At 40.1% G+C, this 12,511-nt stretch overlaps 1 protein-coding gene across 9 annotated transcripts in view; it reads left to right on the top strand.

The window, feature by feature from the left end:
* Nucleotides 1–405: 405 nt before the first annotated feature.
* Nucleotides 406–12,511, top strand: part of BRIP1 (BRCA1 interacting DNA helicase 1) — a 93,039-nt gene continuing 80,933 nt past the window's right edge. For 4 of the 9 annotated variants that reach the window (XM_085557242.1, XM_085557236.1, XM_085557241.1 and 1 more), the window contains exons 1-9: nt 406–521; nt 1,498–1,625; nt 2,185–2,296; nt 2,670–2,864; nt 3,128–3,255; nt 3,760–3,897; nt 8,845–9,135; nt 9,592–9,813; nt 10,107–10,306. In XM_085557242.1, the coding sequence (XP_085413368.1) occupies nt 1,533–1,625; nt 2,185–2,296; nt 2,670–2,864; nt 3,128–3,255; nt 3,760–3,897; nt 8,845–9,135; nt 9,592–9,813; nt 10,107–10,306 (1,379 nt within the window). In that variant the 5' untranslated portion in view covers nt 406–521; nt 1,498–1,532. The remainder of the gene's footprint in view (nt 522–1,497; nt 1,626–2,184; nt 2,297–2,669; nt 2,865–3,127; nt 3,256–3,759; nt 3,898–8,844; nt 9,136–9,591; nt 9,814–10,106; nt 10,307–12,511) is intronic. The other 5 variants (XM_085557243.1, XM_085557239.1, XM_085557244.1 and 2 more) reach the window with 3 other exon arrangements.

Genomic DNA, 12,511 nt, shown 5'->3' with positions numbered 1-12,511 from the left:
GTGTGTGGCAGTAGTGAAAGGACACTTTCCAAACTATTAATTTTTCTGTGGCGTTTTCTGTGCATTCTGCTTAACACAAGGAGGATGATGATGATGATGATGATGATGATGATGATAATAATAAATTCAATTAATATAAAATATTATAAAAATAATAAATATAAAACAAAATAAAAGAATAAGAACTATATTAGCCGTAATGCTAATGATAAAGGCCAATAATAATAATAAATATTTGAGTATTTCTCAAAAAGCGCGGTTGCCTAGCAACGCGTGCCACCCGGAAGCCAACGACGCGCCCTGTGATTGGCTGTCGGCGCGCAGAGGCGAAGGCGGGAGCGCCCCAGTGTGCGCTGTGCCGATTGGCGGCGCGCGGCGCTTTCCTGTCAGCTGATTGGCTGGGGCGGAGGCGGGAAGGACGGAGGCACTGAGGGCCGCGGGTGCGGGGCCGTGAGGGGCGCGGGGGAAGCGGCTGCCGGCGCCTCCGCCTCGCCGAGCGCACAGAGGAAGCGAACGCCCAGGTGCTGCTCTGTGGGCTGGGCTGGGGCGGCCCCACCGCTTCCTAAACGCTCGGGCAGCGAAGCGGCTCTGCCCGGCTCGAGATGTCGCTGCGGGGAGTGCCTGGTGGCTCTGGTCACAGCACGAAGGGTCCCTGCGGTGTCCCGGGCCTCCCTCCTCCTCAGGGGCAAACTTCGTGGGGAGTTCTGCTCGTTTAAGCGAGCCTTCCTCTCAGGATGGGTTAGGGAAAAGCCTTGGAGTGAGGTGGCCTTTCCTTCTGGAAGGAGGGGTTGGATGTAAACTCATGTCAGCCGTCGTTTTTTGCTAGAATTGTTTTTCCTATAGGGTTGCTCGATGGTGAAGCTGAATCGTGCCATACATCTGATGTATATATTTAATTATTAAAAGTCAGATGAGTTAATTTATCCCAGAGAATCTGCCAGTTTAAAGTTGCTGTCTTACTTTGTCAATGTTGAAAAACTATGAGAAAAAAAATCCTGCTATGTTGTTCAAAAATATTGTAACTTAAAGCCATTTATGCCTCTTTAGTATTTTTTGTTCAATAATTTCACCTTTTTAACACAGGGAAATTGTCAGTCTTTTATTATTCCAAGATATTCAAGGAAATAAACACAGAATAGTAAATTAAGCGATGCTCCTTTTCTCCTGATTAATTGCTGTATTATTTATGGAAGAAAGTTTTAAGCATCTCATTTTTAAAGTCATTGTCAAGATTTATTTTTCATTATTATAAAATGTGCAAGCTTCTGTATGTTTGTAGTTTATGACATCTTGCAGTTCAAGCTGATGGACCTCTAGAGTTAAAAAACTGGCTGGTTTTAGTTATTTCATATTCTAAAATGCTGTTCCTGCGTGGATTTGGGCTCTATTTCCAGTCTGACTAATGGAATCTGAACTGGTGTGTGCAGCTCATGGTGTTTTTTATTTATTTATTTGCTTGCTAGCATTGAGTTATTAATTCTGTATTTTTAATTGCAGTTTTAAACTTGAAGTAGAGGGGAGAAAAGCTGGCAATGCCTTCTGATGGGGCAGAATATACAATTGGGGGGGTGAAGATCCTCTTCCCCTGCAAGGCTTACCCCTCCCAGCTCGCCATGATGAACGCTGTGAGTAGAGTTTACACTGGCATTTGCCAGACTAAGAGCTTGTGTTTTCCAGTATTTGGAATTCCAGAATCTCTGTCAGCATTTAGAAAGCTGATGCATTAAATTCAGAGCTTGCAGTTGAGAATTTCAGTGGTAACCCCTCAGTATTCTCTGTGCTGTGCAGTATCTGGGCCATGATTAGGGAATGGGGAGGTACATTTTGGATTTGGGAGCATTTATGCCAAGAAACAAGTTCCATGTGGTGGAAGTATGTGGTTGTTCATCTAGATATGCTGAAATTGCAGCTGTATGCAAATGTTCAAGATTTTAGAGGGGGGGAATACATTGTTTAAACAGAATAATTATGTATAGTAATATTCCAAGAAGTTTTCATTTTTTTGAGGAACTTTTCTAAATGGATTGTTGCATTTATAGTTAAACATTTTCAAAATGTTTTAACCGGGCACAGCTTTAAGATGTGCCAGGGAAAGTTTAGGCTGGACATTAGGACGTTATTGCTAAGATTAGCTAACATCTGCTTTGTTTTCTGTTAATTCTGTTTCTTTTATGCTCCTTAAAGATTGTTAAAGGCTTGAATAGCAGGCAGCACTGTTTGCTGGAGAGCCCCACAGGAAGTGGCAAAAGTTTGGCATTACTTTGTTCTGCATTATCATGGCAGCAGGCTTTGTATGGTAAGTGTCTTAGTACCTGCACAACTTTTATTACAAAATATAAAAGAATTTTTTTTTTCTTCAGCCTTTAAACATTTAGTTTAAGGTCTGAGTCCACCACCTTAATGGCAGCATAAAGCAGTAATGCTGAGCTGAGTTTAGATCCCATAAGGGAATGTGGCTGTTGGAACTTTGGAAGAAAATCCTTGTGGGTTGTGTGGATTGAATGGGAAGAGGGAGGTGTTTTCCTTTCTGTGCACTGCAGTTCTTCAGAGGGTGACCACAGCTTGTCCAGCTTGACTGGTACCTAAACTTCATCTTCACTGCTGTGCACCTCTGGCTCTCGTGTCGAGTCTGGAGCGTTTAATGACAGACAAACGACTTTGTCCCCCAGAGAAACCAGTGCCAACCTCATCGTGTGACAAGGAGGACAGGAAGACAGAGCCGTCCCCACCGTGTCACTGCAAGTGTCACTCCCAGCCCAAGAGCAACGAGGCTTCAGCAAGTGGGACTCACAGTGCTCCTTGTTCTGCCAATTATCCTAATACAGGAACTTCCAGAAAACCTGGAAGCCCACTGACAAACACAGGTAACGTCATCTGTAGGCAGATCAAATTCTGCTGCTTTCAAGCCAGGGATGTTTTTTTTCCATCATAATACAGCCATGCTTCTGCCCTATATGAAATCTGTACAGTGGTTAATGTGTCTAGAAATATCTAACACTGTTTCCTACACCATATACATTTATAGTATTTCTAGCAGTCACTATTCTTTAGAAATTGTATTTTAAAATGTTGCACTTATTTAATGCATCCCTAGTAGTGGATATCCATTTTATTTTATTAATTACAGAATGTAAGGAAAATGAAACACTAGCTTCAAAGCTGTCTGCCAAAAAAAAGTTATCTCTTCATGCCAGTGAGAACGATGATTTTCAAGCAGACAGAAAAAGGATTCGTCCTTTGGAAACAGAGCAGCAGGTGAGCAGAGTCTGTGGGCAGTGAAATAATCCGGGTGTAGCTCAACCAAACTCTCAAATCCAGTTAATGGTACAGAGGAGGGTGTGGGAAATAAGTGAATCATATCACAGTCACAGCTTAGAGTGACAGGGTTTTGTTCATTTTTATTGTTACTTCTTACAAAAGAGTCCATTGTTGCAATACATTGTTCATTATACCCTGTCCTAAAATCTTTCACATTTAGACAAGTAATATCCCCAAAATATATTTATTCCCAGTTAATGGTGTTATAATTCTTGTAAGTTTTGTAACAGTGAGAAAGCAAAGCAGAAAAGCTCAGCAATAACTACAGATTCTTTTATAATTAAAACTTTATAGCTTTCCTTAATGACTTTTGTGTGGCTTAGACTTGGTTAAACTGTTGATGCCCAGTTACTAAACCAGACTCAGCTGAAACAAAACCAGGACTGCCAGTGTGAGCACATCCCTCTGCCCAGTGCATTTTTACACTGTTTCTTTCCCCAGCAGGTTAGAAAACGTCAGTGCTTTGCAAAAGGAGTGCAGTTTGTTGATGCTTTAGAAGTTTATCATCAGAGGAAAAATGGAGAGCTGATTGTTCACTCTGAAAAAAGCATGAAAAGCGCTACTTTTTCTCCCCAAACAGTGAGTAATTCAGTAGTATCTTTTACACCAGGAGTGTTAGTTGAAGAACAATTTTGAACAGTATTTTATGTGAAGGGATTATGCATGAAACACAGCTTAATGAAGTTTGAGCAAACATTGCAGCTGATGCAAAGGTTCCTCAGTGTTTTGGTTTTTATTTTCATTTTTCTGTAGCAGAAGTATCACATGATAAGATACAAATGGCACCTATTTCTGCAGCTTTGTTAGTAATTTTCTGCATTTCTTACTGCTTGAAAATAGATTTTGCATAAATGTTTGTTGGAGCAAAAGCAGTAGAAGAGGGCATGTGAGGCAGTAGAGGGCTGAGTGTGAGAGGCCACATTGTGATGTGGTAGCCACAAAGGAAACCAAAAGCTATGGGATTACTGTAAGATACTTGGAGTTAAATATTTTCTTAACAGAAGTGAATCTGTGTTGTAGGCCATTTGATGGGAGGTAGTTTTTATTAGTTTTGGAGAGCTCTGTAGATCTCTGAGTAAGACTTGAAATGCTTTGTGCCACTGAATTTCAATTGGTAGTTTGAAACCAAAACGCCACCAGAGTGTGCTATTCCTTTTCAAATAAAAAGACCTTTCGTCTTTCCTGATTGTAAAATTTTCGTTTATACTTTGGTGTGGGTACATGAAAAATTTGATTTAAAACTTCTAGAAATGTCTTGTCTAGAAGAAAATTGGAAACTAAGCAGTATACTGTTTGCTACATCTTTAGAAAGAAGTAACCTAAGAAGAAAGAACGGGGATAATTTCTGTTTAAGTTTCTTTTTAAGGATGAAATAATAAGGTATTATTTTGCTGTGATGAGCTTTAGCAGACTGAGAACTTTTCTGGTATCAAGAAAAATACAGGAAATAAGCCTTATTTCTCATTAGTAGTTCTGAGCCTTAACTGCATTTAGTTTACAACAGGAAGGGCATCACTGCACAGGCTCTTAGGTGTAAAAATGCTTTTCTAGGGTGGCTTAGGCAATGAAGTCAACAGAGCTTCTGTTCAACACTAACCCTAATGGACTGTGTGTTTAGGGTGATACAACAATGTGATAACAGCATTGTCCTGCTCACTGAGGCAAGCCTGCCTGTGAAAAACCTGTGTTCTACAGTGGTCAACCCTCTGCTCAAAGCAGATTTAGTTTCTTATCAAGTCTGTTTATACTGCAAGAGGGAGAATGGGTTGGTTGTTGTAAGAGCATGAGAGGTGCTGCCCAGCACTGCTGCATCACAGATGTGTGGCTGAGCATCCAAACCTCTTCTCAGCTGCTCTCACTCACTCCAGAGCCTGGGAATCCATCTCTGTATTAACTCCTGCAAGGGAGGGCACTTCCAGTGTGAGTTTAAGGGGAAATTATAACCTCAGGGTACTCTCTTGATTGCTTCTGTCAGAGCATATGGCCTGAGAAACTGGGGCAGCTGCGTTAAGGAATCCCCATTTCTAGCAGGGAAAGAAAGTAAACAGTAAATGGAGAGTAGTGTAACAAACACTTGGGGTATCAAAAAACAACTGTGAAAAGAATCTGTCTTAATGTGCTAGCCCATTGCAGTTTAACATATTGCTTACAACCTGCACAAAGGGGTTTGAGTGACTTCTGTTACACATTCCAGGGGACTGGCAGCCTGTTACAATCAGGGTCTGGACTCCAGAAGGGGCTAATTTACCACGATGGGATGAAGAAAGTTGTGGATTTGTATTACATGCTCTCACCTGACACCGTATCTGATCCTTTTCCTGCTGATTGACGTTTTGAATGAGCTCTTTGAAGCAAGTTCCAGCTTAATTAAAACGTTTGCTTGGTTAGCAGTGATCTGTGAAAGCCTGTGATAAATATTGAACCGGGTTCACCTGCTGGTGACTGGGGGAGGATAAACAGCTGCTTTGTGTGCTTTAAACAAGAGGCTGCAGCAGCAGCAGAATAGTTCTTTCTGAGGGCTTCCAAAGGAGCAGTTGAAAAGCTCTGCTAATGTCACTGCTGATATCTCCCTAGATTGTGCTTGTGTGATATTTCACACAAGAGACATTCACTGCTGCAGCATTCAGGTGGCTTTGTAACTGGGAAATGTAGATGGAGATATGAAGAACTCCTCTTACCTCTTTGTGTTTCAAAGATCACAGCCCCAGTGTTTGTTTAGCTCTATTTTACACACAGTACAGGGTGGTGGACTTGATTATTCCTTTTTTAATCGGACTTCCACGTTTTTGCCATATAAATATTGATGTGATAGGCTGTTTTATCTAGCCCTGACAGAAGTACAAACAAGCTGCATTAGCCTAAGGTCCATATAGGCTGATATCTGATCTCTAATGGCATCTGTTCCTGGGTGTTTCTGATTAAATACTGCAGAAAGTACAGGAGGATCTGTTTTTGCCCTCTTCCAAATGAAAATCCCTCTTTCAGATTCCAACAGCTGAAAACAGGTTTAGTTCTGAAGCCAGAGGGTATTATGAAATACAATTCTGTTGCCCCAGTATGAATTATTTCTAATCAGCCTCCTCTCCTAATTCCTTCATAGATAAATTGAAACATTTTCTAATTTTGTTACATCTAAACAGTATCTCTGTGTTACGAGTGTAAAAATTTGTGCTTTGAGACAACACTGCCAAGGAAACCCCTTGTTCATGGGGAGTTTTTTTATTTTCTGCTGTAAGAATGGAAGAGGAACACCACACTAGGTGTTGCTATATGATATCCACAGCTGATTCTTCTTAGAGTAATCCAGAGTTAAAATAGTTTGCCTTTAATAAAATTTAAAGATATATTTTAAGGATTCAAGTGCAAATTGACTCACTGGAGTGGAAAGAATATGGAGAACTCAATTTTTAAACTGTGTTTTAACCGATTTTCTGAAGTTTTTCTTCATTATGAAGGACCTTCTAAAAAGGTTTTATTTATTAAAGTATTTGGGGCTAATGGTAGCTGTGGCTTTCAGAAATGCTGTGACTACTGCAGGCAGTTTTATTTCTTAACTACTTACTATAAAATCAGCCTGAGTTTACAACTTTCTCAGTATTGCGGGTTTGAGTGTTTTTTGAACATAAAACTTCTTTCAAAGTTCAAGGTAACATTTTAGTAGTGAAATAATGGCTAAAGTGCCTCCTAATGCCAATATTATACCAATTCCAAACCTCTTAAACCAAACTTTTAAGCTCACCTGTAAAGTATTGTAATTTATAAGCCTCACACATAAGAACACTTTATTTCTTTTTTATGAAAAGAATAATATCTTTTTAAGCCCATGATAGGAGAACTTTCTGTTCATGTTTTTACATATTAATTTGAGCTGCATTTTCCTGTTGTTCTAAGAACTCTGGCAAAACAGCTGCCTGATGGGTCTTAATATTTTTCAATTATTTTTATTTGGGTTAGCATAGCAGTGAAATATTAATAGTAAAGTCTCATCTTGGTGTCCTGTGTATTGTTTTTCCCTCTGAAAACACAAATCTGACTTGGATTAAAATTAAAATATAGACATATTCTTAAAAGCCCTGCCCAGTCACTGCTTCAGTTAAATTAATTTTTAGCTTGGTAATGTGATTTTCATTATTTCCAGGAGCAATCAGAATCTAAGTGATAGAAATATCAAGGTAGCATTGGAGCTTTCAGTGTGAGCACAGAGCTGGGCATTGCACGTATGTAACATATACCATATGTCAGCTGTTTCCTGCTTGCCTGGTGACAAGAGCCCCATTCATAACTCTTCTTTTTATCCTTGCAGTGAATAAGTAATTATTCAATATAGAAGGCAGGATATTTGGAACTGGCTATTTCATGTGGCAGCACAGGGTAATGAAATCTGCTGTTCCTGGCAACCTGAGAGGGGAATGTAACAATTCCAGCATGGGTGTAACTTTATCTGCTTTGAGGCCTGTTTATTTGGCACATCAGTGAACCTTTTATCCCAGTGAGTGGCAGCTCCAGAGGGTTACATTTACATGCTCTCTATCATGTATTGTAATATTTAATGGCAGACAAGGCTGAGTGGGGCTGAGGGTAACAAGAACTTGCTTTTCCTTGGAGTGGAAGCTGAAGACAGCTTGATCCCCAGAATTGTGGTGTAACACACAGCATGACTTAGCATTTGTTTGTAAGGGATAATCTTACTGATCCAATTAAAGGGAGGGAGGAGTACTGCAGTGGGCAGCTACGTGTTGTTACCTGCACTACCACCTGGAGCCCAGATACAAACTGTCTGACTCTGGAAGAACTCTTGATTTTCCATGAGAGGTGTGTTTGGACATGGTTACATTTGAGTTCCTTGTTTCCTATGTGTCTCCTCAAATTCATTATGACAATTTCATGTCAGTTGTTTCAGTATTTAATGATCTGATGGCGGTCTCAGGAAGAAAAAAAAAAAAGGCTTTTAACAAATATTTTACAGGATTAGGTTCTGTTTAAAATTATTCCCTGTGTTTCTTTTATTCTCCTGGTTGCTCAATGGCCTTTGGCAGAATGGCACAGCAAACATGTTTCTAATGGAGAGTGTGTGGTGTAGCCTGTTTTATCTGCACACAGAATTCCTGAACTGTCTTCAGTTCTTCTGCTTGCCTTAAGGAAAAATATTATTTTAATTTGAGTGTCTGTTCCAAGTTTTCTTCATTGAAGGTTTTGCGCTCCTGCTCTGTAACAGGAGTGTCTTGAGCTGAAGCTTCAGTGTGAAAATCTTTATTTGCATTATTCACGTGTGTAAATATTCCACGGGATTAATAATTCTTTCTGATTGGGTTATGATAAAATTGTGAGTGCTGGTAGGTTTTTTTTTTAGAAATTTCCAGGCAGAAGGATGTGGTGCTTTAACATTTCAGAACTTTTTGCAGCTTGATGGGCAGCCCTGGTGACTGAACCAGCTATCCCAGAGGGCACTTTCCAGACCATAAGCAGATTCAGCACATTCATCTCGCAGTGGGATTTTGTGCATCATTTTTTTGTCTTGGTTTGCAGCCTCCTGGCCCTTGCACTGAGTGTTCCTGTTCTTCTGGGAAAGAACCTGATAAAGATCCCAGGCACACAAAGAAGAAAGAAAACGGAGATCGGTTGTGTGTTCCCAAAATTTTTTTTGGGACACGAACACACAAGCAAATAACCCAGATCAGCAGAGAGCTGAAGAGGACAGCGTATTCCTGTGTCCCCATGACAATCCTTTCCAGCAGGGATTACACCTGCATTCATCCAGTGGTGTCCAACAGTAGTAACAGGAATGAAATGTGTGTAGAGTTGCTGGAAGGAAAACATGTGAGTCATTTTCTTTGAGAAAATGAGCATTCATTAAACAAAGTCAGATGTAACAGCTGGAATGAGTGACATTTTTTACTTCTTTATATTGTATTGTTTAAATACCACCTGGTGGCATTAAAATTAAATATCAATTGTTAGAAAATTTTGATACACAGTAGCACTACTGTAAAAACTTACGATGATGAGTAAGATTTATGACTGCCAGGTTAATGGTGTAATAAGAGTTAAATTATCTCTGGGTTTGTAAATGAAGAAGAAAGAAGTATCCTTTATTGATGCACATTTTAGAAACATGGATTTACTTGACATAAGGTGTTATTGTCTAGCATAAAAAGCAGCTGTTAGAAATGTTTCTGAGAAATAGCCAAATGTATGGAACATTGGAAGATTTTAGCCTGCTTGGTTTTCCTTATTTCTTGTACCCACTAAGTCTCTGCACTTCTTTGCTTTCAGGGCAAATCCTGCTCTTATTTCCATGGTGTTCACAAACTCAGTGAGCAGCATGCCCTGCAGCCTGTACCCGGCCTCTGCCAGGCTTGGGACATTGAGGACCTGGTGAGCCTGGGCAGGAAGCTCCGTGCCTGTCCCTATTTTGCAGCCAGAGAGCTCATGGTGGGGGCAGACATCGTGTTCTGTCCTTACAATTATCTCCTGGACCCACAGATCCGGGACAGTGTGAGTATACTGGTGAGAAGTGGCAAGAACTGAAGTTAAAAATAAATTATCTGCTGAATATTATGTTTCTATGGTCAGCTGAGATCCCATTTGTGTCCAAAATATAAAAATATATAAAATAACTCTTGAGGATTTTTCCCCCCTTGGATATTTTCTAGGTTATGAAAATTGATTCAAAACCTGAAAAGCTTCATTTGCACTGTGATGCAGAATATACATTTAACAGGATCCTGTTAGTTGCTGTTTCTCATGTCTTTCACTCTGTTTCACTAGACAATAATTTTCTTTTTTAGATGGACATTCACCTAAAAGACCAAGTAGTCATTTTGGATGAAGCCCACAACATTGAGGACTGTGCTCGGGAGTCCGTGAGCTACGGGGTTACCGAGAGGCAGCTGCGAGCTGCCCGAGAGGAGCTCGATTTCATGGTCAACAGCAACATCAGGCAGAAGCACCATGAGCCCCTCCGAGCTGTGTGCTGCTCCTTGATAAAGTAAGGCAACTTTTTTTATTGCTTTCTATCAGTTTAATTACTCTTAGATTCCTTTTGATAGTGTAAGTTACTCTGTCACATCAGATAAAATGCAACAAAGCAAAACTTACAACTCTGCAGTTGTTTGATTTATGTTCATTTGAGGAATCCACAGGGTTTGATCTATTAAAAGAACTGCTGGTCTCACATGGAAACATTGAAGTTCTCTTTTGAAAAGTGCTCTTGAATGATGTGCTGCTCTTTATGGGGCTTTTTTGAACTGGTTTATAAAGCTCAGTATGAAAATTTACATAAGATTAATTTTTGTATTTCACACGTTTGTTTGCTTATTTGACAAATAAGTAATAGCACTATTGTGTCAAAGAATTAATTAGTTCATGTTTATAGAATGTTTCCGTTTCTTGGAGAGAAAGTATTTGGAATGGTTTCAATCTGTTCATGGAATCAGATTGGAATCCACTGAATTCTTCATAGTTGAAAGTGAATTTATCAGTCATGCCCTTTGTTTTCCCTGGGAAACAACTTCCTGGAAGGGATAGAGCTGAGCATAAATTGAAAATCTTGAGAAGGGATGTAACAAAAGCAAATGGACAGAAGTCCAGGAAGAAACAAGAGGTCCAGGGCAAAGTCTTTTGGGTGAAGTACAAGTATCAAAGTCAGCAGAAAAAGGTTAATAATGGTACAAGTGGCTTTGCAGTTAACTGAGTTCTGCTTCAGTGTTTGCAGTGTTCATTTTGCTGCAATAGCCTGTGCAGCACAGGAGGAGTTCACTCTCCCATCCTCACTCAGAGTTAATGTTTGTGTCACACAGAGACAAGGGACTTTTTCTGCTTGGCAGAAGCCAATTCTCCTACCTTGGATATTTCAAATGTTAAACTTTAGTAAAAGATAAGAATAGCATGGCTGAAGATTTGATTGCCTCAAGCTTTTTAACCTTATCAGGAAAACTAAGGTTGATTGTCTTGGCAAATCTGCCAGCAGCATGAAAAGCAGTTGCTGGAAAGCAGAAGACTGGGTGTAAATGGCCAGTAATAGGTAAAATGCACCTGCACAGTGACATGGCTTTGCCAAATGCATGGGGAGCTAGAAAAAAAAAAATCTTATTTCACTTCTAAAGATCCTGGGCCCTCATTCCAGAAAGCACTTAAGGATGGGCTTAGTGCCACAGGGGTGCTGCAGTGACCTTTGTGAGGAATTTGCAGCTAGGCCAGTGGAGGTGTGCTGGCAGGCTCTGTGGCTGAGATGCACATTTAGCAGGACTCATCACTTTGGTCAATGGAATATGCTGTGTCAACAGTGGAATTTTCTGGTAGTGAGGGAAGCAGCAAATACTCTTCCTGGAATTGAAGGCATGTGTGCAACATCCATTCATTCTTTTCCTGGAAATACTCCATACAGCAATTTTCACTTCAAAACCAGAGATAACCTTTCTGGGAATTGAGCTAATTTTATTTATGCTTCCTGCTTAGCTCTAAAAATGATTTAACGGGCTTTGCAAGTAAATGCTTTAATGTTAGATGGAATTTATTTGAGAATTTAGGGTGTTTTTTTGGTGATATTTAGCCGTTGTGTTAAGTTTGTATTTGCATTTATTATTTCAAAAGTATGTGGTGCTGTTTGAAGTTCATAACAGGGAAACATTTTACATTTCCTGAAGTGTTTTGCCCATTGTAAATCTGTTTAATTCCTGTCACAGGAGCCTTGTCCTAATTTCAATTCCAGTTCTTTTTGATGCTACATTTGAGAAGCTGGGGCCAAATTCCATTTGTGTTAGTGGTCACCATTCCTTAATTAAATAAAGCAAATTTTAACCAGAGAAGTGATTGTGAAGTATTAGTGGGGTTTTGTTTGCATTTAACCTGGCAGAAGGGAAGTTATATTTTAATTGTTCCATGGATCAGGTTATTTGTGGTGACAGGGCAGGAAATGTAGAACTGAAACAGTCCCAGAGCCTTGCTCTTGAGTTGCTAACGATGAACTGGTTTTGCAGGTAGATATTTTGAGCTGTTGCAGCACTGACAGCTGTCTTTTTGATGCCTCCTGCCATTTGATGGAGCAGACAGCTCCAGCCTTTCCTGGGAGGGAGGGAGAGAGGGAGCTGCCTGCTTTTCTAACCAGAGACAAGGCCTTGTGGTATTGCAGGGATGAAGGAGGACATGCTCACCCAGAGAAAATTCCAGCTCTCCCACAAATGAGATGATCTCC

The sequence above is a fragment of the Lonchura striata genome, chromosome 19, assembly GCF_050655825.1.
Source record: "Lonchura striata isolate lonStrDom1 chromosome 19, ASM5065582v1, whole genome shotgun sequence".
Classification (NCBI taxonomy): Eukaryota; Metazoa; Chordata; class Aves; order Passeriformes; family Estrildidae; genus Lonchura; species Lonchura striata.
The sequence above is the reverse complement of the archived record's forward strand: the minus strand, read 5'-3'. Positions and strand labels throughout refer to the sequence as shown.